Raw genomic sequence first — 27,237 nt, forward strand, 5'->3', positions numbered from 1 at the left:
ATCCTTGCAGAACAGTAGTGTACCCAAAAATGTACAACATTGTAGTATGTTATGTATACCTAAAGGAACAAAATGATATCTTAGGGTACCACACCAGCAACAGAAAGGGGACCCCTTGGACCCCAGTTTGAAAACCCCTGCTTTATAGAACTATTCAGCCAAAAAAATGTATTCTATGGCATCGTAAAGCAGTTTTTTTAAGAAGTGTAGAACTAAAAGAAATAGATACCTGCACAGCTTTAAAGTTAAGCATCTTGAAAATCCCAAAATCTTACAAATGAGCAATGGTTTATAATTAAACTCTTAAAAATGAAGGTGCTTCACAATGCCATAGAAAAACTACTTTTGGATGAACGGTTCCATAAAGAATCTGAAACCTCTAAAGAACTTTTCAGTTTCCAAAAAAGCTTCTTGATATTATAAAAAGGTATGAAATAAATGTTTTTAGCATTCTAATGGTAGGTCTATAGCATCGCTTTTAAGCACTTTATTTTTAAGAGTGTGGTGTGGTAGTGACACAAAAAGATAAAACTTACCGTTCCCAGAAAATCGCATTAAACATTAGAAGCCTGCTAGAAATGTATGATGGATAGCAAAAACCTCGTCCTTGTGACTCAATTAAATCAGAGTAAAGAGAGTGAGGCGCCTGACGCCTCCGAGTCGTTCTTCTAAATTGGTCTTTATGAGTTTGCATTGTGCTGTTTATGCCTTAATCTTACCACACAACAATTCAATAAGCAGTTTGTTGCAGCGTCCTAATAGCCACAATGCATCTCATTCACCACCCGCTCTCTGTGTGGGAAGTTTTGGGCACTTTCTCTCTCTCTTTCTTTCTAAGTGTCATGAGCGAGTACCGGGCGAATAGTTCTTTTCATTCTTTATACTGCATCAAACATTCTTTGTTAGTGAAGTTACATTTGTGTGCAGGATGTTTATTGAACTCACATTGGGTTTAATCATCATTGTTTAGAGAGTTGACATGATGGGTAAACTTTAATACTGGATCCAATGTCTATGGATCCTGATAGTTATTATTTTACAAAATAAAGTCAGAATGCTTGCATTTATTTGCCAGAAATCTTGTCTTAATAAGCAGACATTCGTGTCAGCACATAATGCCATTTCTTAATAGTAATATCTGATCAAAAATAAACACAAAGGATTTTGATGGATCTTTACCAGCTCCTTTCAATACAATGTCAGTAATGACAAGACACTAACACCGTAAAATAAATCAGTAAGTCTTGTGTGCTATTAAAGTCAAGGCTTCTCAAGCCATACAATAGCTTTTTAGCACAATAATTGAATATACACTCACCTAAAGGGTTATTAGGAACACTTGTTCAATTTCTTATTACTGCAGTTATCTAAGGTAATCAACCAATCAGGGCCGTTGCTTCAATGCATTTAGGAGTGTGGTCCTGGTCAAGACAATCTCGTGAACTCCAAACTGAATGTAAGAATGAGAAAGAAAGGTGATTAAAGCAATTTTGAACGTGGCATGGTTGTTGGTGCCAGATAGGCCTGTCTGAGTATTTCACAATCTGCTCAGTTACTGGGATTTTCACGCACAACCATTTCTAGGGTTTACAAAGAATGGTGTGAAAAGGGAAAAGCATCCAGTATGCGGCAGTCCTGTGGGTGAAAATGCCATGTTGATGCTAGAGGTCAGAGTAGAATGGGCCGACTGATTCAAGCTGATAGAAGAGCAACTTTGACTGAAATAACCACTCGTTACAACCGAGGTATGCAGCAAAGCATTTGTGAAGCCACAGCACGCACAACCTTGAGGCGGATGGGCTACAACAGGAGAAGACCCCACTGGGTACCACTCATCTCTACTACAAATAGGAAATAGAGGCTACAATTTGCACGAGCTTACCAAAATTGGACAGTTGAAGAATGGTCTGATGAGTCTCGATTTCTGTTGAGACATTCAGATGGTAGAGTCAACATGGATCCATTATGCCTTGTTACCACTGTGCAGGCTGGTGGTGGTGGTGGTGTAATGGTGTGGTGATGTTTTCTTAGCACACTTTAGGACCCTTAGTGCCAATTGGGCATCTTTAAATGCCACAGCCTACCTAAGCATTGTTTCTGACCATGTCCATCCCTTTATGACCACCATGTACCCATCCTCTGATGTCTACTTCCAGCTGGATAATGTACAATGTCACAAAGCTCAAATAATGAACATGACAATGAGTTCACTGTACTAAAATGGCCCCCACAGTCACCAGATCTCAACCCAATAGAGCATCTTTGGGATGTGGTGGAACGGGAGCTTCGTGCCCTGGATGTGCATCCAACAAATCTCCATCAACTCCAAGATGCTATCCTATCAATATGGCCAACATTTCTAAAGAATGCTTTCAGCACCTTGTTGAATCAATGCCACGTAGAATTAAGGCAGTTCTGAAGGCGAAAGGGGTCAAACACAGTATTAGTATGGTGTTCCTAATAATCCTTTAGGTGAGTGTATATTAATATTTTTTGTAAAAAAAAATTTTAAGCAATTTTGCAACATCATTGATTCTCACATCTCATGATCAAACATTGTGATGCCTCTTATCTAAAGTTGACTTTCAATATGCATGGTGTGTTTTACTTTAATAGTGTATTTCTGTATCCTGACAAACTCTCTGTAGTTGTATGTAAAATAGAATAATGAGGATAATATTATCCCATCATGTTGCAAAGAAAAAAATATAGGTTAGAATATATATGAGAAAAAGCAGGAAAAAGCACACACATCAATCTCAACTGGGTGCTCGACCAAAAATAAGCGGAAAAATATTTAAATGCAAAGTCAGCAACACCAAAGCTCCAAAAGCACCAACAAGTTTATTATAAGTTAGTAGTGACATTTCAAGCACGCAGGCTCTTCATCAGACTATCAGTCTGATGAAGAGCCTGCATGCTCGAAATGTCACTACTAGCGCTAAAAATATATATGAGTAATGACAGATTTTTCATTTTGGTGGACTTTTCCTTTAAATTGATGACTTCAAATGTCTGGTATTCCCATCCTGCCACTAAAACAGACAGAGGGCAGACCTGTGGGCGTCTTCCAGAAAGAGCTGCACCCAACGCCAGACCATGTAAGGGTAGCTAATGTGCCCCAAAAATAAATAGCAAAGATCATTGGGAGAGGGTAGGAGAAAGAATTTTAGAAGGAGAGAAAGAAAAAGAGAAATCTTCATGACCTGGAAAAGGGTTTTACTGCGCCATGGATGCAGTTGTGCTTCACACTATAATGTTGTAGGATCAGACAGAGTGTTTCTCTATGTCAACGTGTGCTCTCTCTGTTTTTAATAAAATTTCCTCATACTACTGCTTATTCTTTGTAGCCCACGTGGGCTGCCCTTCCCAATTAGTCTGACCTTTCTTGCAATTTTAACAGTTGGCACATTGAAATAACAAAGTCCAGATGTCTGATTAACGGGAAACAAAGCCACCCATCCATCAAGCATGGAAAATTTGGGGAAGAATTTAGAGTTTGATAACGGCGCTGAAGGGACCGTTTTAATATCATTTTCAGAAATGAGAGAGAATTAACAATATAGGATAGGAGACTGGGGTTAAAAATCACAGTTTTTACTCTATTGAACATTTCTGTCTACTGAACATTTTCACCCTCACTGTCTAGAAAAGCAGGTGTGAGGAATGCTGGGTAAGTTATCACATAGGAAACGTGTTATTAAAAAGCATATTTCTAAACTCAATCTTAAGTGTTTTAGCTCAATAAACAGAAAAAATAAAATTTAAACATTCAAATACAAAAGATAAAGAAAAAACATATTTATGGATTTCTGGTCTTACAAGCCACATGCAACTCTTGATGGACAGCAGTTATATAATCATTATCTCAAGTCTTACTCATTGTTATCATTTAAGTCTTTGACAGATGGGACCTGTTTCCTGTCTCTGTGCTCTACATTGCTTGTGATTGTCTGTCTTTTGTGTAAGTAAAAAGGTTTTACACACTAAGAAGATTCTTATACATGAGCTATTCCATATGTCCCCACAGCCAGACTTGGTTCAGACTTGGTACGGTCATGGTTTGCTGAACTGTATTATCTCATTCTTGCGATGTCTCACTCACTCACTGACTGTGAATAGATGACATTCCCTCCTGTCATTTAGTCACGTGGAAACTGTGGGTGCATGAACAAACTGGAAACTTATGTGGACATCTAGTGTTAAAAATTGGAATTGCTTCAACCCTATCCAACTCTTAATTTTATTGTTTACTAGATATTAAAAAGCAAACAGTATCTACATTATAAACTTACATTGCATGTATCCTTTTTGAAAATGCCAATTATGAAAAAATGTGATATTAAATCATTGAATCCCTGAACTTTTATTATGTAACTGTTATTTATGGTCTCTGCTATAAACATGCCTTTCTTTGTAAATAGTACATAGCTGTAATAGTTCATGGTCACGTTGCTGGGTTATCTTTGTGGATGTTACTGTGGTAATGTTATTGTGAGATAAAGTAAGTTGCAGTGACACTGTGGGTGTTTTTAAAGCTGTCAACTAATAAGACATAATGGACCCTGAACTTACTGTACAGGAATTCAATCAGGAAAGAATATAAGAAGAACAAGAAGAAATTTGAGGAACAAGTGATATTCAAACAATAGGTATTTAAAATGTGTTTCATGAGTCAGTGATCATGATTCAAAACTATCTCACATATTACGAGAATTTTCATTTCTATTATTTTTAAAGTTAAAAATATAATTTGCTTCTTTGTAAGGGTGTTCACATGGCTTTAACTACACTATAGGGATGCTTTTGAGTTCAGAAACAAACAAATGATAAAGCATTATAAAAGTACTCAGACAATTCATGCTCTTAACTGTAGTGGTTTTCAAACTGGGCATAGTGGTCCCCAGGGGGGCCGCAAGATGGTGCCAGGGGGGCCCCAGTTTTATGACATTTTATAAAATATTACACATTTATCATACATTTTGTGTAATTAAACATTAGAAAAATGAGACTACTAACCAACAGCACTACTTTGTATAATTTAATAAGTTTGGTTTCATTTAAATTTTAAAATGTTTTATGTCATATTTTTTTGGGGTGGGCACGAAGTAATGCACCATACATAAGGGGCGGCACACTCCAAAAAAGTTTGAGAACCACTGCTTTACTGTACTGGATTTTTTCTAAAGTTGTACCTATCTTTGTGTGTGGAAAATACAAAAATGTACTAAAACCCCCTCTGAAGAAATCTGAGGTTCAGGTTTCAGGTTAACACTACTGTACATGCAGCAGTGGCAGGTGTAAATAAGAATGCAGAAGTGTGTACTTCGTGCAAGAGAGCAGCTGAGAGATTGTAAAATTAAAAAGGGCATACAGTAGTGTTGAGTTTAAGACTTGGGACACATCCTAAACAGCTAGTGGCCAGATTTAATGTTCAACTGTGAACAGTTGACATTGACACTCTTTTATTCAAATATTTTATTAGTAAAGGTGCATTCCAAATTTGTATGCATTTTGCATTAGTGTGTTTGAAATAGCAACAAATGGGTGGGTTTGGAACCTAAAAACTATTATTGGCCATTACTGTAAAGGCCAGTTGTGGTAGAAATTACTATACTGTATGTATTTTCAAGAACAAATCAAACATCAGCCACATGAATGGTTACACTTGTTGACTTATTACAGTTACTAACACACAGTATATAGACAATAAGCATGTAATTACATGCAGCTCCACCAAAATACAATAATAAATTCTAGTTATTAGTACAGACTGGTAAGACTGGAAATGTGGGACAGGTGAGGATTTTTTTTTTGCTGCGCTAATAGCTTATACTTTCATTTTAAATGGATAAAAATCAAGCAGATATTTTAATCCAAACACTTAAAAACAGGATAAAACAACAAATTAATTAAAAAGTTAATTCAATTTAATAAACATTAGTTACACAGGATAACCTAATGCTAGTTTTAGTAAAGGGACAATATATTAATGATTGTTTTGATGGTATTTAATGGTTTTAATAGGAAACTATTGGGGGTCTATGTGGGTCTCTACTGGTATGTATTGAGTTCTATTGGTGGGGGGATTAAATCCTTGAATATGTCCCAAAATCATTTTTAGTGGTTTAAAAGGAAAAAGCTTATTTTTCCTAATAATAGTATTTTAATGGAAACCATTAGAATATCTGTGATGGTTTCTAATGTTTTTTTCAGTGGGGGACTTTCTGCTACATTTAATTTAAAAAATGTTTAATACGTGGACATTATAATGCATAATGTTACTGTATGTATGCCATTGATATATAAACGTGTGAGTAAATATTTTCTATCTAAAACGTGGCAGGCAACATTAAGTAGGACCTGTACAGCTGACTGTCCTGTTGAATAATCTACATGTGCGCGTGCGTGAGAAGAGTGACTGTCAAACCGAAGCTCGACGCGCTCACAAATGACAGACAAACAAACTGTGCCTGTATGAAGTATATTCATTCTTTAAAAAACGTCTTTTTGAGGAAGAAACGCTGACGGTATGTTTTATATCTATCCTTTTTGTTTACACAGTGATAAGTTTTGTTTAATGTAACTGTTATTATAACATTCGAATGTTGTGTCACGCTCACGGCGATTTAACTTGATGACATTTGCAAAGAGGAAAAACGGGTCAAAATGAAATCGACTTGTTGCTTTTATATTTCTTTTTTATTTATGTTTGTTTGTATAAGGTACTCATTGAGATGTTTTTTCTGCATATGCCAGTGCGTGGATCTTAATGTACAGTCAAAACCTAATGACTAAACTGGGCTGCACTTTGTTCTGTATGAAAAGTCGCTTATAATAAGTCGAGGGAAATTTACTTCCTCAAAACATTTAGGGCTTGCAGACTATCCCAGTATATTTTTGCATATTGTGCATCAAACATATGGAAATTAAAGGTGCCGTTGTTATCGTGTAACACCTGGTTTGCCAGCCAGGTTTTATCCGATGGCCATATCAAGAGGACATGATGCCAATATGAGTGGTCAACCAGGAGAGCAGATAATAGCTAGTATAGCTAGTAAAAGTCAGCCAGTTTGTTAGTTAAATCTGTTTGTTTGTTCCAACCAATCACGTGGCAGCAAGTAAAAAATGAAATTAGGCATCAAATGAAATGCATTAATAGGTTAATTATAAAAATTAAAGTTAAAAATGAAGAGCATAACGTTCCCATGATAAAATCTATTTAGCCAAAAATTATAATCTTAATATCTTTGTAACATCATAATAAATATGTGTTATAGCTAAGTAATAAATACAATATTATTTGATATGGTGTCCTTTCTCCTCCTCTTTAGCCATTAAGGCGTTCTTGGCCTAAAAATGTTAAAGAACCTCTGCATTAGACATGTAGACAAACTCAGCTAAAGTCATATGTTTTCTACATAAAATCATCCTGCATATGTAAAGAACATGTGAAATATAGTTTGAAATCAATGTGAAATCAGTGATTGAAATCAAATTTTGATGCTCTATTCTTATAATAACATTATGAAACTTTAGCCTAAATTCACAGTATGCAATTTCATCACAGACAGGGTCACAAATATCCAGTGAGCTGTAGATTTGTGAGTGGTAATGTTTTGTTGATGGCAGAGGTCAGGACAATGGTGAGACTCGTTTAAGCTGATATAAAGGTGACAGTAACTCAAATAAGAAGAGCATCAATCATCTTTGTCAAACCTTGAAACATTTGGGCTACAGCAACAAAACACCGCACCAGGTGCATCTCCTGCTAACTAAGAACAGGAAATTGAGGCTACAGTGGGCACAGGCTGCACTATGCTTGTCGCTTTGCACAGTTACTGTGGGTTTACACTAAACGCGAGTTCAACGATTTGCACGAGTAAATTACATAAAAAGTCAATGCAAAGACACAATCAAACGCGTCCTTGCGTGGGGCGATGTGAATGTCGCGATATGGGCGGTGCGTGTGTACTGCGAAAACATGCACTATTTGCCTCAAACATGTCTTCGCCCAAGTTGAAAATATTCAACTCGAGCGAAAAATTAGCATGACACGAAGTTAAATCCCGCGAGTAATCTAGAGCAGGTAACGCGATGCCCTGCATTTGGTGTGTACCTAGCATTACTGTGGGTTCACACCAGACGCTAGTTCAACAATTTCGCGAGTAGATTACATACAAAGTCAAAGCAAAGACGCGATCAGACGCGTCCTCGCGCGGGGCGATGCAAATGATGCAATATGGGCGGCACGTTTGCCGCGAAAACACCTGCTATTCGCCTCAAACGTGTCTTTGGCATGACACAAAGTTAAATCCCGCAAGTAATCTAGAGCAGGTAACGCGATGCCCTGCATTTGGTGTGTATGTAGCATTACTCTGGGTTCACACCAGACGCGAGTTCAACGATTTGCGCGAGTATTACATACAAAATCAATGCAAAGACGCGATCAGACGCGTCCTTGCGTGGGGCGATGCGAATGACGCCATATGGGTGACGGGTTTGCCACGAAAACACACGTTATTCGCCTCTTCGCGTCTTCGCTCAAGTTGAAAATATTCAACTTGAGCGAAAAAATTCGCATGACACGAAGTTGAATCCTGCGAGTAATCTAGAGCGAGTAACGCAATGCCCCGCGTTTGGTGTGTACATAGCATTAGGCACAGAGTATGTGAGTGGGGTGGAGCAGGTTACCCTCTCAACTTCTCACTTTAATTGGTTTTATTCAAGTCAAAATATTATTATTTAATTTTGACAGTGTAGTAAATATTACATTTTATTGGGGCTGCACAATACACTATACCAAGATGATAGTACAGTAATATCACAGATGTGCATATGGAAAATGCATACCGCAATAAAAGTTTTAGCAAAGAAACTGGCACACAATTGTGAGTGCTTGTGCATGTTCTGATGTGGTAAATGATCAATGATTAGCAAAAATGTAAAGATTATGTATATATGTAATTTTCCGTTTTTAAAGACATTTTAGTAAAGTTAAACATGAAGCATTTTCCTATTGCATATCGTATAGCGCATTATGCACATGTAACATTGTATGCATATGCACGTACAGCCCAGTCTCACGAAATTTCATTATATAGTCACATAATTTTTTTATTATTTTTTCATGATATTATCACGAATTTCCATGTTTTTTCGTGATCGTATAACGAAGTCCTGTTTTCGTGTGATTATCACGTATTGGTTACTCCACTGTTTTGTCCTATTTTCTTACCACAGTCACTTCGGTTTAGGGTTAGATTTACATAAAATGACATCGCTACCCAAACCCAACTCTAACCCTAACGCCAGGCGACATATAAAAAATAAATCAGAAAAAATAGTATCATCCAATATATAAAGTGACATTCCAATGCAAGCACCAAATCTAACCCTAAACCGAAGTGACAATGGTTTAAAATAGGAAAAAGCAGTTGAGTAACCAATACGTGATAATCACACGAAAACAGTAATTCGTTATACGATCACGAAAAAAAGCAGAAATTTGTGATAATATCACGAAAAAAGAATAAAAAAATTACATGACTATATCACGAAACCTTGTGAGACTGGGTAGGCATGTATGTGTTAAACAATATTGTTAAACAAATTCAGTGTAAAGGTTTGATGGGCTTTAGGTATTGAATAAATAAGGTAAATAACTGTAAAAGACATTAGACAAGAGTCACAGCAACACTTTCAAAGTAAACTCCACCTGCCATTCAGTATGTATCCTGTTTGGGTATTATACGTGTTGGCTATTATGCTCCATGGTTTATAGGTTCACAGTGTTTACAGAGGTGATCTGAGCGGATCATGTGACTAGATTCACGTCATGTATCATTTATGATCTGTTCACTCCACACCAAATGCAAACAGTTGCTCACGCCTCTCCACACTGATAAAGACCTATTGTTTCTCAGCAGGCCGGGTGTAAGTGTCAATGGTGACATGATCGTTTTTTTTAAAGTTGATGTATATTTTGATGGAATTTACAAATTTCAGCAATGAATGTTGATGTTGTCGTCCTGTGATTTGGTTTTTAAATATCACCATTTTTGGCAAACCTTTTGATCCCTGTCTAAAAACGGGATTATACTTTTAAAAATTCAGTCACCATAGAGAACATCCCAGTTTACATAAGTTATTATGTTGTGTTTGGTCTCATTCATGTTCTGGAACTTGTCCATAGATTTTCGGATTGGCTATTTTAAATCTGCCCATACCAAATGTACTGGTATCAGTTGTGCAATCACTGGGTCATGAGAGATGGAACAAAGGGTCATAAATGTTAAACTGGCAAAGCCTTGGACCATGAGATGCTGCAGAAATAACTTGTTGTTATCTAATGTTGCCCTTATTTATCTTTTATTACAGTGTTTTTTGAACATGAAGTGCATTGGAGCATGTTGTGTAAAGCAACAGAACTTTAATTAGACTAATCCTCATTGTGGTTGACACTCATTATAAAACAACTGAAATGACCTTACAGCGAGCTTGCGACTTCTACTTTAGGGAATAGCTTACCGAAAAAAGAATTTGCTATCCTAGATGTATATGAGTTTTTCTTTCACTGACCATTATAGTAAATAATATCTCAGCTCTTTCTAGCTTTCTAATGTTGAGTTGAATGGTGGTGAGATGTTTTGAAGCTCCAAAACGCTCAAATATTTATTATTAAAGTGACTCCAGTGGATTAATATATGAAGAGCTCAGATGCAAAACCCTCTAAGTGCACCAGAAATCTTTTCTTGTAAAATAGCATTTATTATGAGGCTCTTAATGGATTCTGCCAACAAAGCTATATTTCTGAATGGGCTAAGGCCATGTTTAACTGTTTAACTTTAAGCAGAAGTATTTCATGGTCATTTAATATGTGCCGGGAGCATTCTGTTAATATCTTTACTTCATTTTTGATGGAGGTGGCATTTAGCAGCTTTTGCATCTGATCTCCTCATATGTCCTCTGAAGCGAAACATGATGTTTGTGAAAGAATATAAAGAAGGGATAGAGAAAAATATATCACACAGGAGCACATCTGGTATTCACAATCATAACTATGGGGAACAATATGTAAAAAATGGTAAGTGGATTCAAAATCCACATTCAGGCTCTCACATAGTTCCAAGAGTTAAAAGCCTTTTTTATAAGACATGGCTACATATTAAACAACAATCGCAACATGTTTCACCCCTGACGAAGGCCTGTTTGGGCTGAAATCCATTGGTGTTGTGGTTTAATATGTAGCCCTGTCATATAATAAAGTTTTTTGTACGCTTTGAACTATGTGTGTGTTTTGTGTGAGGATTTTCTTGCCTCACATCAGGATCCACTTACCATTTTTATTTATAAGGAATAGTTATTTACATACCTTCAAGTTGTTTCATACCGGGATAAATGTTGTTTATCTTTGTTCTGCTGAACACAAAGGAAGATATTTTGAGCAATGTTTGTAACCAAACAGTTTTGGAGCACCATTGACTTCCATAGTGTTTTTTTCCCCTATGGAAGTCAGTGGTGCTCCCACTTTCTGCTTGATTGCAAATATCTTCCTTTTATGTTTTCATAAGAAAAAAATATTTATGCAGTTTTGAAACAACTTGAGTAGGTAAGTAAAGGATGAGAATTTTCATTTTTGGGTTTACTATCCCTGTAATATTTTAAGAGCCATTGAAATTTGACGCCATCAACATGCCATATTTGAACACATGATGAATGGCTTGCTAAAAAAAAGCTCAAAATATAATCATTATCTCTCAAAAACATATAGTTTTTCTTCAGAAGAATCACTGGACTCATTTAAATTACTTGGTTGATGTACAGTGTGTGCTTTTTGGAGCTTCACTATCATTCAATGGCATTACCAAGCTAGAAGCTATAGGATATTGTTTAAAATAACATTTGGAATTGCATGAGTTAAATTATTTTATTGTGATCTTTACATAACTTTATACTGTGAAATTTAGCATGCAGTTTGAATGATGATTATAATATTAGATTTTTCTTTTTGTGTTGTACTGTTAGACTTAACTGTAATTTCTACAGTTACTTACCACAAAATGCCCAGTAAAATAACATCATATTCTTTTCCAGTTCATTACTGTAATATGCATTGCATTATGGGTATTAATAACATTTAATACTGTATTTAATACTGTCATTTACTGTATGTTTTGAATTTGCGGTAGACTGCTGTAAAACAACAGCAGTAGTGCTACAGTGCTATAATGCTTATTAAGTGACTCTGTGGCACAGTGGTACTGTTATGGACCTATGACACAGGCGACCTGGGTTTGATTCCCCTTCAAGGCAAAATATTTTTTAAACTAGGTTACATTAAGGGTATTATACTGTAAAATGGAACTGTGGTAAGGGCATCATACTGTAAAAAACATACTGTACAGTTGTGGTACTGTAATGGGGCAGTTACCGCATATATACAATAAAAGCCTAACAGTGTGCTTGCATAGGAAAAACTCACCATGCTAATGTTAATGTGTTCTGGTTTTGTGTCCCCAAGGCTTTGTTCGTTGTACAAATCTGGTTTCGATTTGAGATTTAAGTTAATTAGTTCAGTTTGTCATAAAAACACTTTTTATAATGTTAAGACTTTGGCCTGTATAACTGATCACCTAAGTGCTGACATAGATATTTGTGTCCAGTTAAATAAGAAAAGCATTGGAAACAATAGTGTCTTAGGCAATATCCTTCTTACCTCCGTGCCCTATTACGTACTTGGCTGCGATTGTTTGTTTGTTTTGTGGGAAGGGACGTGCAGAACAGACCTTCTTAGGAGAGATTTCATAATTAATCCGTCTTCCTCTGTGAGTTCGGAGCCAGACAATGCAAAGAAGAATTAAAAGCGTCTATTGGTTAGTAACAGTTACTGCTGCTAATGTACGTGCAACTCATTTTTCATTTGTATTTCCAGGTACAGCTGTATCACAAATATGCGGCGAAATATGGGGTCCTGACTCTGACATCCATGAAGAAGCTTTCATCAATTAATGCCAGGATTGAAAGGAAAAGAAAATTGCGAAGACTAATCACAACCTGAAAATTATACTCTTAAGGTCTGTATGCACCTTCAACATCTGAGATCCATGCTTTTAAATTCGATGTTGTGCCAGGTTTAATTTAAATTTTACTTCATCAATAGCAGTTGTAATACACTGCAGTGTTGACAACCACAAAAACATTATTACTTTTGGTGATATTATTGTGACTTTATTTAAATAATAATTTTTTTTATAGTTTTCTAAGCAGATAAATCTCAAGTTTTTGAACTTTTGCTGAGAACTGAAATGAAACTTGGATCAGCCCTTTAAAACAGTTTATGTTGAAATATATATATATATATATATATGTTGTTCAGTCGCCATGTTATCAGTTTATGGAAGGCACATTATGGTGCTGTGTCGCCCAGTGTATTTGAATATCTGTTGCTTAACATTCAGTGGTTTGTGGGCTTGTATTTGGTAGCTTCTGTAACAGTCAAGCTATACTGAGAGCATATGTTAAAATAGGCTGGTTTATGTGTGTATTTATAGCTTGTCTGTTGCCTTTCTCCTCCCACTCATAAACATGTTCTTTCCATCTTTGTTTACTTTCACTATCACTCCGTTTCCTTTGGCTGTGCATGGCGTCTTCAACTTTCAGTATTAATCACTCGCGGACCCCCGACACCTACAAGGGTTCAGTTTATTCCTCCCGTACTAAACGTCTGGAGACGTATTAGCTGGATATGCATTGGCTTTAACTAATGAAGAAGAGAGCGGTTTACAAGGTAAGGAAGACACTACTAGTAGGAATACATTAAATACATCAAAAACTTTTTTTATGATAATGTTTTAGATTTTTTTATTTTGTTGCATTATTTTTATGGCATTTCTTTCTTACCTTTTTTTCACAATAAATAAAAAAGTGAACTGAATAATTTTTTTTGAGATTCACCCTTAATAGAGAAATGAACAACTTGTTATGTTACATAATTGAATGAAAGCATTTCCCTTCTTTGTTTGTTAATATGATCCTGTCAAATACAGAACTATGAACTTCTCTATATTGTGTGTGGTTTTACTGTACGTGGTGCAACATAAAGGTATTTTACTCTGTAATGTTTAAATTGTGTCGGGAGGAAGTGCTCACATTTCTACTGAGCTGCCTTATGGTTGCATTTCTTGCATCAGCAGCTTTGAAGTACACAGAACAGGAACATAACACTTCTTCATTTCCTGTTTGATGATGCACTATGCACGCATCAACAAATGAAACCATTCGCTATTAAACACATTCGCTTAAATAGTACTTTTAAATTGGTTATTTTTGTAGCTAGTACAGACATTAAAATTGTGCATATTTAATTTAAATACTAGATGAATTCAACATCAAGTGACACCGGAGGTGGAAGACCTCAAAAAACTGCCGGCAAAGACCACAAAAAGGTACGTGAATTATAAAACAAAGTTTTATCTGTTGAGAATTGTGTCTCTATTACAGTATCATATATAAATGGATATTTAGTTAATTTCTAATTTGATTCCTAAATTGCCAGATACTATAAAGTACAGTAAATAAGTTTAGCTATGATCGAAACTGTTTGTGAACAAGTACAGTTGTGTTAGATGTTGGAGCCACGTGGTGAATTGCAGTGCACAAGTTTTCTCATGTATACCTCTGAGACTTAAAAGAAATGCAATTGAGAACTCCAATATTTCAAAATTCAATTTTATTTATATAGCGCTTTTCACAATTATTAATTGCTTCAAAGCAGCGTTACATTAATAAGGGCAGGAGAAAACACAGAAAAATCGGTGGACAACAAAATAGCAGACAGTGGCTAAGACTTAACTGAACTAGCAAAAATAGTAATAATGTAACGTATAGAAGAGAGTTCTAAGTTAAGCAAATGTCAGCTGACTCCCTAGGGGTTGAAAAAACTCCTAGGAGAAAAAACCCTCAACTTTTTAGGGGAAAAAAGAGAGAGTCAGACATAGCTGATTCTATAGAGGATAATATACTTTATATTAGATACTATATGTGAAGAGTTTCGTTGCAAAACGAGATAAATCCATTTTTTAACATTTTTCTCAAAAGAGGTTTATTATTATGTTATCATGTTATTATTTTGTTTTATGGTGCTACCTGGCTGTATTTTTTAAGTTATGAAGGTTTAAATCAAAACAAACCAACTGCAGTTGCATAGAAATTAATTGGAATGCACAACCAAAAAACGAGATTTCTGAACAATTAAAAAAAAGGTGGTTATCTCGTTTTGCAACGAAACTCTTCATGTATAAAATTTTATGGGAATTATATAAATATGTATATAAAATATATTTAAAAAGTATATATAAAATACAAGTAAAATAAACGGGAAGCAGTCGGTGGTAGCTGGGCTGACATCGGATGTGCATCAACATTGAATGAAGGCCAGTATATCAAATATAAATAAACATATCAAAGAATCAAACATATATTTTAAATATATGTATTTAGTTTATGAGAAATAAATAACAAAAACAAGATTAAACCTGTTTTCAGATTTGCCTGCTTAACTGTTTTTAGGTCTTGGGCCGCTTATAGATTATTTCTGCTGAGCACAACATGTTTTTCTGTGCGACAGGCACAATGTAGCATTTGTGCCATGAGCTCTTGGGATTAGGTGGGATTTGATTTCTCCACATCCCACTCGATCTGATTTGTCATTTCACTCTAAAGTGCTGTTTTCCTTCTCGCTGTTACATAACGATGACCGTACTACAATCATGTGCCGTGTGCCTTGTATCGTAAACAGGCTAACAACATTAGCATATCACAGTGTATGTTTAACTACAGTTTACAGTCAACTTTACAGTTCAATTGGGTATAGTATAGTCACGTTACTGTAATTTTCAGCTGTTTACATTTTTATATGACAGATGCATTTATCCAAAACAACTTATAATGCATTACAAGGTAAACATTTGACCAGTATGTGCATGCAATCCAACCCACATCCTTTTGCGATGCTAACACAATGCTCTACCATACACTCTAAAAACAAACTGTGATAAATAGCATTAAAAGTGGTTCTTGGTTTGTAATCATAAAGGAACCATGTTTAGTGCTGTATAGCACCTATGAAGAACCATACAGGGGTCATATAGCACCACATATGGTTCTACATAGCACCTTATGGTTCTACACAGGTGCTACACAGGTACTTCATCTGCTATATGGCACTTAAAATGGTTCCTCTATGATTACGAGCCAAGAACCACTTTTAGTGCGATTTAGCACCGTTTGTTTTTAGAGTGTAGAGCTGCAGGGACCCTGTTTTTTTACTGTTTTACGTTTTTTATTAAGAATTTTATCAGTTACAACTCATCTTTGAGCATAATAATAGCATATGTTTAAGTTTTATCTTGCTTTAAAACAACTTGAATGTAACTCTACACCCTTGCCTCATTCAGTATGCGTGGATTTATGAATATGTGAATTAGTCCCCGCCTCCACTCAACCGCACAGCTCGGACCATAGATATGAATATGTGAATTAGTCCCCACCTCCACTCTTTTGCACCACCTCGGACCATATATATAGATGCTACATTTGGCAGTTGTAGCATACGTGAACTGCGCATTTGAATCACTAATCTTTAAGCGCTGATGTTAACAGGTTACAGCACTCACCCTGCATATGTTACCAGCACAGAAGCAGAGCTGAAACAGCTGTGCTTCAATCGAGTTTTTGAAGCATCCAAACATATTGAACTGCTGATCCACACTTTCAACTGTGTTGATATGATTGATTACATGTTTGTGACAGTGAAAAACAAAGCCAATTTAAAACCGTGGTAGTGAGACTGTCTCCAATTTTTAATGGAGAAAATGCTTAGCAGGGGTGTTGAATGATGAATTTCCACAAGGCTTGTCTTAAAATGTTAAAGGTGCCCTTCCACATAAAACCGTTTTTACTTGTATTTTTAATATGTGTTAGGTCCATATGTGTTTGTGTTGTGTCGCAAATATGAAAATTAACTTCTACCTCCTCTGTCAGCTCTAGCCAATCAAAAGAAATAAGCGGAGAAATCAGGTCAGTTAGAAAAGCTGCTCAGTGGGACGTGGAATTGATCGAGCTCATTACTATTCATGAGCTCTCCAACTTGAGACCGCGCCCACAGAGTACGTGTAGTTTAGTGAGTTTTCCTAACAAGTTACAGCAAGGATGGCTGAACGTCAATCGTACCGTATTCGGGCCATTATTTTTCATCGAGAGACATCATTCTTATCAAACGAGGGATGATAGGAATGTTTGGATGTTCAGAGGAATGCTGGATTTGTAGAGAGACTGCGATTAAAAAGCAGTACTACTCCATCAATATTGGATCCGGACAGAATGGCTCAGCTTATGTGAGTAAAACACTTTAGAACTATGAGTCATTATCAGTGGCGGCCGGTGACTTCTCTTCCGAGGGACGCAAATTCACGCAAATTCATTCTGCACGCGTGTCGAAAGGGTTTATGACAAAATGTGTGTGTGTAAGAAAGACACTGTGTCTTAAGACACTTACTTAACAGTAAACTGATTATACATGAGATTAAATGAGTATTGACTACAAGTTAGTTTGACAACGAAAAACTGTTATCCAATCATAGCAGTGGGCGTTTACTTTCAAGTCGTCAATGCAGCTGGCCCATCAAAACAGGTCATTTCTCAAGCAAGCCTCAAAACCAGGGTACAAAATGGCCTATTACTTATTGCTTTTGATGTTTTTGGATGTAAAAACCATGCAAACATCATGAGTAGACCTCAGACAACAGTATAAAACAATGAAAACGACAATGAAACTGAGGAAGGGCACCTTTAACTCTTTCCCCGCCAGCGTTTTTTAAAAAAGTTGCCAGCGCCAGCGTTTTTCATGATTTTCCCAAAGTTTAATGCCTTCCAGAAAATGTTCTTCTTCAAATATACAAACATACAATATACCAAATGAAAGAACAGACCCTCTGCTTTCAAACAAAAAAAGTTTCATCCTACTAGTTCTTTTGTAATCAGCTTTTGAATATGGGTAGGTTTCTGCAAAAACACCACATTTTGAGCAAAAAGCAGAGATAATTCCATTTTTGTGACTGACTTTTCATATCCCAATCAGAGCGATCTTTAAAACAGACACGGACATGCAGCAGCTTGCCATAAAGCAATACTTTCGGTTTTAAAAAGTTGCGGAAGGGCGCCAGCTAGTGGATAATAGCGGTATTGCGGAAAGACGGAAATACTCGTCATTGGCGGGGAAGCGTTTTCTCTTGATTGACGAGATGTCTCGTCAATGGCGGGGAAAGAGTTAAAAACACCACGTAGACAAAAAATTTCAACCTGATTTTCCAGGCAAGTACTGGACACGAACAGGCCAACAGGAATAATCCTTATTTTTACATTTAGTCATTTAGAACACGCTTTTGTCCAAAGCGACTTACAAATGAGGTATACATAGCCGAGTATACTTGAGCCCTGTTTTGCATTACATTCATGTGAGTTTATATTCAATCCTGAAGAATAATTTAGTCAATAGCCTCGTTTTCAAAGTAATTTCGGTAAATTACCATGAAAATACCAGAATGATTTTACCAGTAAATACACAAATGTACTGTTCACACAAGCAACAACATTCTGTCTTTCTACTAGCAAGATATCATTCACACATCACCAAAATACAGGTAATCTCTGTTTCCTCTAAACCGGCGTGTGGCGAAGCCGGTATTGTATTTTGTAAACAATAGTGGGATATGATTTCAAATTTGTGGTTTGTTGTTTTCACTTCTGTGGCAAATACTGACAGTTATGCAGTTTGATCTTAACCAAACAACGTTGTATTAGATGACTTCAAACTAAACTGTAGGGAAAAGTGTCGTAACCTAAAACAGCCATGAATTTCTGGAATCTGTAGGTGCATTTACACAAATCCTGTACATTTCAGATCCCATAAAGACATTGCACATCTTTGCATTATTGTTGATTATTATTTGCGATTTCTTTCTCGAGAAACCACACACGTGCATTTTTGTTTATAATTTGGTCATAAAGGAGCGCATAATGTGCTGTTCTATTAAGCTGACAGAGCTCCCTGAGTGGGGAGCTCCCTGATCTTTGCATCATTCCAGTTTGCAGACATTTTTCATCATGAATTTTATTCTGCATTTAAAACCTTCATGTCAAAGAGCTGAATGATTATTTCATTAGGAAGCATGACTTACGGCATTGTTTCTGCCCTTTTGTTCACAAAGGATGCGTTCCGTAAATATTACGGCATTGTTACTAGGTCCTCTTTGCAGGACCAGGAACAATAGTGGGACGCGTTAACATCCACACGGAAGGGACACTGACAATTTTCTGGGATCAACTTGCTGTGTGATCAGGGTTTAAGGGACTAGTGTGACATAGGGATTTGTTTTCAAGATAAGTGTGAATATAATAGAGATGATGATGATAAGGATAACAAAGCGTTATTAGCTCAATAAATAAAAAGCTTTAATGATGGATCAGTGACCTAGATTGACTTGGTGTAGAATAATACTATTATAAATCGTTGCCAGGATGATGCGGGTGGTTGCCAGGGCATTGCAACAGTATGTGGTTGATACCTAGCAAGCAATTTTGACAGCAAAATGTGCACTGTCGGTAAAAAGTCTAATAGTCGTCTAACCATAGCACAAAAGTAGATTATGCGTATATGCTTAAAACATGTAAAGAAAATGAAAGCAAACATCTTGAACACCTGTTGACTTTGCTTATATGATGGAATATAGTACATCTACAAGTTATTTAGGCACCAAATTTAAGGTTATTTAGGGTAGAAGTGGGTTACTCATAGCCGGATTATATTGGATCTATAGACGGTTTCATCGGACGCACGTGCGCTGACGCGATACACTAGATGTCTAGATGCGAACTTTACTTCCGTTTTTTTTATGGTATGACTATGATCTCTTGAACAAATGCCTCGAAAATAACAAATGTTTTGGTTACCTAGGTAATCTATGTGTTGTTTTTTGCTTGTTATATAAAGAACTTTGTTGTTATTTATTCTTAGCGGAGTTTACCGGAAGTTGCGTGCGGACCACGACACCCTCTTGTTTATGTTGTTACTGCTGAAACCGTCTATAGTTAGCCATCATATCACTGTATTGGTTTTTGCTTGCTGGGTAAGGTGTGCAAAGGGGCTTATGGTTGGTTGCTATGTTTTTTTCTTGTGGTGGTTGTTAGACTCTCAGAAATAAAGGTACAAAAGTTGTCACTAGGATAATACCCTTTCACAAGGTACACATTTGTACCCAAAAAGTGCATATTAGTACTTCAAAGGTACATATTGACAGTTCAAAGATACATATTTGTACCTAAATGGTACATATTAGGACCTTTTTTAAAGGGTACTGCCCCAGTGACAGCTTTGTACTTTTATTTTTGATAGTGAGAAGGTTGCTTACAGGCGAAAGCAAAATACTGTAATTAATAGTAATTAATAGTAATGCTTGCCTAACCAGTTGTCCTATATAGTAAATACTGTTGCAAGTAGAACATTAAACATTGTAAATGCACAATCAAACCACTTAATGTGGCTTAACTTCCTTGTCTTCTACTTCCTTCCAATGTGTATTTGTAGCACTGATGATAATAACCTTTATCTCTGCACAATGACAGATCCTCTTCCTGTATGTGATAATATTCTGTCACCATGATCTGAGGTCTCATCTAAAGTACATTAATTGTGTGTATATTTGGCTTTAGCCCACAGCAGAAGCCTTGAAAGGGGCCATCCAGCTTGGCATTGGATACACAGTTGGCAATTTGACCTCCAAACCAGACAGAGATGTTCTCATGCAAGACTTTTACGTTGTCGAGAGCGTCTTTCTTCCCAGGTACTTAATAGCCATGTGGCATGTTTTGTTCGTGCACACCTGACAGATGTTTATGCAAATGTACATGGTTGCCATGAACTGTTTAAACAAAGAGGCAATGCCTTTAAAACTAACAGTTATATCCTGCTACCTTCTGGCAACAGTCAATAAAACAAAACCTACGTTTTACTTATGTACTCACTGATAGCTGATTTAGAAATTTCCTCAAATGACTTGCACTGTTGACTTGATTTGTGACCCTGAACCACAAAACCAGTCATAAGTCACCAGGGTATATTTGTAGCATAACCGACAATACATTGTATGGATCAAAATGATCAAAAAATCTCAAAAGATCATGTTCCGTGGAGATATTTTAAATCTTGTAAATTTTCTCAAAAATGTATTTATCATTAGTAATTTGGGTTGCTAAGAATTTTATTTGTATACCTTTAAAGGCGATTTTCCTCAATATTTATTTTTTTCTAAATTTTGTCCTATCCTTACAAATCATACACCAATGGAAAGCTTATACATTCAGCGTTCAGATGGTGTATATATTTCAATTAAAAAAACCTACCCTTATGAGTGGTTTTGTGGTCCATGGTCACATTTATTATTGGTTCTAATAGAATTTAAAGTTAGCAACACAGTGCTCAAATAAACATAAAATACACAGCTTAAACAGTTATTAGGTAAATAGTGAATGTTATATTTAGATTTTGGAATTGTCTGGATATTATTTAGTAAAAAAATCATAAAATATATGCACGTCTACAGCATTGCAGATTTTGAATATTGTTTGTTTTGTCTTTCAGTGAAGGAAGTAATCTCACCCCAGCTCACCACTACCCTGACTTTCGCTTTAAAACGTATGCCCCTCTGGCTTTTCGCTATTTTCGGGAGCTCTTTGGGATTAAGCCAGATGATTACCTGGTAAAAATATATTTTTTTAAAACAGGAAACTCACAGTGACATAATGTTACATTTATGTCAGATGACTACGTATCCTGTTCAGTAGAACCGTAAATGATGAGCCATTCTCAGGAAAACATTTGTTACGCTGGACCACAAAACCAGTCCTATATTTTTATTTATGAATTTATTTGTCAGGGACAATGCAGCGCACATTATTATTTACATAATTATCACAGTCAGATCTATAATAATATGTGTAAATGTGTTGCAAGGTTTCTAGCCAATAAGCTAATTAGCAAACCGAGTCCCTGGTCAGACCTTTCTAAAAGATAATCCAAATATATTGTTTTTAAAAGAACTACATAGTGTCAATTATGCATAATCTTAAAACTGAATAAATAAGCTTTGTTAGGATAGGACAATATTTGGCCAAGATATAACTATTTGAAAATATGTATTCTAAAGGTGCAAAAAAAAATCTAAATATTGGGAAAATCGCCTTTAACCCCTTTTTTAAAAAGTTGTCCGCCAACATTTTTTGTGAATAGTTTTACAAAATGCCTTCCAGGAAAATTTTCTTCTATAAAAATATAAACATACAATATATTAATTTGTTCTCTTTTTATAACCTCCCAAATATGAGTTGGTTTCTTAAAAAATAAAAAATTTTGAGAAAAAAGCTGAAATAATTGCATTTTTGTAAAGGACATTTGTTAGAGATCAGATTTAGATTGAAGATCAAAGTATACATGGAGTTTACAATGTTGTAGAATTAGCTGATGCTTCAGTTTTTTATAAATCGGGTAAGAGCGCCACCTAGTGGATTATAACGGAATTATAGATTACCGTAAAAACTCGCCAGGGAAGCGTCATTGGCAGGGAATTATTTTCTCTTAACCCCAAGCCACTTTTCTTTAGTTAAAAAACATGGTTTCCTTTATCTCAGTGGAATAAGATTTTGTGACTTTTATAGACTATCTGTCAAGATTCAAAAAACTGGGCTTGATTCGGTCGTTCTAAAGAGGTGTAAAAAATGTACCCAAAGGGGCCCTTTGGGGGTAAAAATTACCCTAATTAAAATGAATGGGAAATGCAAAAAAAACATTTTTTTCTCTTTATTTGTCAAAAAAAATCAATGCATCTAGAATAAATCTGAAAATTTCAACACAGAAAAGTAGGCCTGGTACTAAGGCACAAATGCAATATAGAAATACATGCTCAATCACACACACACACACACACACACACAAACACACACACAAATACACAAAGGTATGACTGCCACAGAGAGCATTTTTTACAGAATTTGGCAAAAAACAGCCACAGACGCAAAACAAAGATGTAAATTGGTGGGCTCTAATGCTCACACACACACACACACACACGCGCGCACACAAACACACACACACACAATTTATGTGTGTGTAAAACTACAAAAAAAATCTACTATTTGAAATAATATTTATTTTTTATGTCCTTTCTAATGTTTATATGAAAATAAATTCACAAAATGTTTCACTAAAGTTATTTGAGCAGTTGGCCACATCCAGTTAAATCAGTGTTCCTCACTCCCAGCCCTGGAGAGCCGGTGTCCTGCAGAGTTTAGCTCCAACCTTAATCAAACACACCTGAGCAAGCTAATCAATGTCTTCATGATCCCTAGAAGATCACAGGTAGGTGTGTTTAATTAAGGTTGGAGCTAAACTCTGCAGGACACCGGCTCTCCAGGATTGGGAGTGAAGAACACTGAGTTAAATGAATGGGTCACTATGGGCCTCTGCTGGTCAAAATGATTTATTTCCTAAATTGTAATTCTTTTATGTTTTTTCTAAACACCAGATGACCAAATTTAACACATAACATTTAGATCAATATCCAAAAACGATTTAAATCAAATTTAGATCATAATTTATATGAAATAATTTATATGAAATTTTCATAAAAATTTGATATTTTACATGCAAGCTACACTGTAAAAAATACTTGCCTTAAAATGCTGCCTTAAAATGTTTTGTTGAATCAACTCGGATTTACAAGTCATTTCAACTTACTATTATTTATCTTGACTATGAGTTGTTATAACTACTGGTGATTTGTTATAACTTATAAAATTAAGTTGACTTTTCTCAACTATATTTTATAAGTTGTGACAACTCATCTCTGTTGACATGACTTGTAAATTTGAGTTGATTTGACAAAAAAATTAAGGCAGCAAAGTTTTTGAGGAATTTAGTGGTAAACAGGTACAAAAGTACTTCATATCTCCCAAAACACAGCATTAATTTATAGATGGAAAGTAAACAAAAAAAATTATATATTTGTATCATTAAAAATATATATATATATTTTTTGTAATCACTCTTTTAAATTCTGGGGTCATTTTTACCCCCAAGGAACTCTAACCTATACAGGAAAATAGGGGTTTATGAGGGTTAAATGTCTAGATAGCTCGTTAATGGTGGGGAAAAGTGAAAGTTGTCTAAATGAAGTCCTTAGCAACACATATTACTAATGACAAATAAAGTTTTGATGTATTTATGGTACGAAACTTACTAAATATCTTTATGCAAATAATCTTTACTTAATATCCTAATGATTGTTAGCTTAATATCCTAATGATAATTTTGACCCATACAATGTATTGTTGCCTATAGACCCCTTCAAGGTTTGTAAACATTGAATGACTATCGGGTGCGCGCGCAGCATGGAGTCAAACTGTCATACAATTTAGGCTTTAGTTTAATCTAACAGGGCTGAAAAATGATGACTTACCTGAAATGAAGTGAGCACTACAAACACAAGCCTCTTTGATCTTTGCATTGTCCTAGTCTGCACGTTTAATTGCTTGCAGCCATAGATGTTGTATTTTTAGTTTTTTAGAGTCTGCAGAAATCCTGAAAAACTTACCGGCAGACCTGGTGCGATTTTCAAAGCCCACGACGCAGGCAGGCATTTTTGACGATACCGAATAATACGCAACTCAATCTGCTGTAATGACTTTGAACCCGACATGCGCAGTGGGAACCGCCTGTGACGTGAACTGTGAAAGGGTCTATAGACCCCTTAAAAGTTTGTAAACATTGCAACGTCTCAGGGTGGGCGGGGCGTAGCTGGAAGCAAAAAGAGGAGCGGATGCAATGTGTAATCTAGCACGTTTTAGGAGAGATTAATTATAAAATATAATGACGAGTGGATAACATTACAGAAGCCTACATTTTTAGCTAAACGTGGTGTAGTTCTTGTATCTTGTTTGCATTGGAAACATTTTTACCAGGTTTTGGATATTTCCTAGACAACATATGAATTACTTTCGGGTGGTTTGGGGAATTTTGTCAAGGCTTATTGTCTAATGTAACCTATCGCTGGGCTTACTATGAATAGCAATGTGGATTATTTTAAGAGACCATTCAAAGGATGGCACACACATCTATCACTGTATGTTTAACATTTAAGCTAAACAGTAGCGCTGAAGGTTGGCGACTTTTCACCTATTTAACAGAACCTTGCTGATTTGTACTAGATAAAACCAACACATCAGTACATATGCTTAGATTATTTTATTTGATATGATGTTTGCACTGCAAACACGAGCATTATTTATGATCGTCTCCGTCCAGTCTGTATGCCGTATTGCATTCAACCACAATTGTTCTTGATTTCTATAAAGGAATGTCTGCCGGCAAACCTTCTATTCTGACAGCCAAAAACACAACAAGGCGACATTTTTAAAGTCAAAACCTCAAACTTCTAGCGCGCCTGTTATAGGGTTCTTCCTTATGTTTTGCCCCCAGCTAGAGCGGTAACGGGTCTATTGCTACAAATATACCAACGCAAATTATGGTTTTGTGGTCCAGGGTCACGTTTTATCAAAAAAGGTTAGTCTTGAACTTACAAGAAATCATATTTCATATTATGTTATTCAAATGCCAGGACTGAAGTGCCAGGGATATAACGGTCATAGTCACTGGGAAACTACCATCATAGGGCAATATCCTCCCTTACTGTTCGCATTAGGGGTCAATAAGTGATCTTGGAATGGCAGATTCTTAAACTAAATCACCAGTTGTTATTTATTGTTACTACACAGCTAAAAAAAGTGGATTACATGTCACCACATTTAACGTGCCCTCATGGAATTCACATGGGACTTTCCGTGGGATTTTCACAAACCATGTCTGTTTTTGCATGTGATATTCATGAACACATGAACGTCAACATTAACGTTTCCTAAGAATGTCCCAAGTGTGTGTTTGTAAATTGTGTCAGTTTTGTGTAAGATCTAATGTTATTTTGTATTTCTTCTGGATCTTTAGTACTCTATCTGCAAAGAGCCTCTGATTGAATTGTCAAACCCTGGAGCGAGCAGTTCTTGGTTTTACTTAACCAGTGATGATGAGTTCATCATAAAGACGGTGCAGCATAAAGAAGCTGAATTTCTACAGAAGTTACTTCCTGGTTACTACATGGTAAGACACATAATCACAGAAATCTTGGCCAGGACAAGCTGCACAGTGGACAGTATGCAAGACAATATCTTATTACAGCGATTACTGTGTTTTTAAGTGAATTAAAGTTGTTTTGAGAACCTCACAGGCACCAATAATGAAAAACATATATACCCCACCAACGCTATCTTTTGGCAATTCATACGTATTTTACAAGGTGGCTTTTTCGTATTAAAGGTGCTCTAAGTGAATTCACGCATTTTAGACCATGAAACATTTTTTGTTTCATACAGCAAACATCTCCTCACTATCTGCTTGCTTCCTGTCCGCTGATCAAACTATAAAAAAGCGATCTCTATAGACAGCCTAGGCTCCACAAACTGCAATAACAACAAAGTGGCTAAACCTACCATCAGAAACGATAACAAAGTGTTCCAGCCAATAAACGACAAGAAGGATTTGGGGGAAAGGAGGGGGAGGAGTTTGTTTGAAAACAGTTTAAACATCAACAAAAAGTAACGTCACACAGATTCGCTTAGAGCGCCTTTAATTAATTAAATCACATTTGTACATTTTTGTACAATTTGCTTTACCCCCTTGTGACAATGGTGTTATGGGGGAGGTTAGGGATGAGGTTTCGTTATTGTTTTATTTATGACAATCTTACGTTTGTGTACAATTCAGTTCGTACGAATACAAGCGAATTAGCCAACTCGTGAAATACGTACAAATTCTCGTCAGATCAGGCTGACCACACCATTCAGAATTTTAACGTCCCTTGAGTGAATTTGTTTTGTAATGGTGCAAGTTCCCAAAACCCTTGGGAGATATATATATATATATATATACACACACATGTAAACGGATAAGGAAATTAAGCGGGTTCTGCCGGTGGTCGTTGGTCAGGCATCAGCTGGGCATCACTTTGAAGGACAGCCAGTAGATCAGAGGTGTGACGACTTTCACATTAACTGGAACTGGGTCTGTTTGACTCA

At 36.1% G+C, this 27,237-nt stretch overlaps 1 protein-coding gene and 1 long non-coding RNA gene across 4 annotated transcripts in view; one reads left to right on the plus strand and one right to left on the minus strand.

Moving 5' to 3' along the window:
* The window catches only part of LOC129447377 (uncharacterized), a 28,242-nt gene extending 27,478 nt beyond the window's left edge, over positions 1-764 (minus strand). For both annotated transcript variants that reach the window (XR_012372517.1, XR_012372516.1), the window contains exon 1: positions 537-764. This is a non-coding gene — a long non-coding RNA (uncharacterized lncRNA). The remainder of the gene's footprint in view (positions 1-536) is intronic.
* Positions 765-6,391: 5,627 nt separating this feature from the next.
* Positions 6,392-27,237, plus strand: part of pip5k1ba (phosphatidylinositol-4-phosphate 5-kinase, type I, beta a) — a 29,586-nt gene continuing 8,740 nt past the window's right edge. Inside the window, exons 1-7 of one of the 2 annotated variants that reach the window (XM_073874025.1) lie at positions 6,392-6,530; positions 12,935-13,076; positions 13,663-13,789; positions 14,379-14,447; positions 20,770-20,900; positions 21,698-21,815; positions 26,111-26,257. In XM_073874025.1, coding sequence (XP_073730126.1) covers positions 13,766-13,789; positions 14,379-14,447; positions 20,770-20,900; positions 21,698-21,815; positions 26,111-26,257 — 489 coding nt within the window. In that variant the 5' untranslated portion in view covers positions 6,392-6,530; positions 12,935-13,076; positions 13,663-13,765. Of the gene's footprint in view, positions 6,531-12,809; positions 12,828-12,934; positions 13,077-13,662; positions 13,790-14,378; positions 14,448-20,769; positions 20,901-21,697; positions 21,816-26,110; positions 26,258-27,237 lie in introns of those variants that run through there. The other variant, XM_073874026.1, reaches the window with a different exon arrangement.

Source organism: Misgurnus anguillicaudatus, chromosome 12, assembly GCF_027580225.2.
Source record: "Misgurnus anguillicaudatus chromosome 12, ASM2758022v2, whole genome shotgun sequence".
Taxonomy (NCBI): Eukaryota; Metazoa; Chordata; class Actinopteri; order Cypriniformes; family Cobitidae; genus Misgurnus; species Misgurnus anguillicaudatus.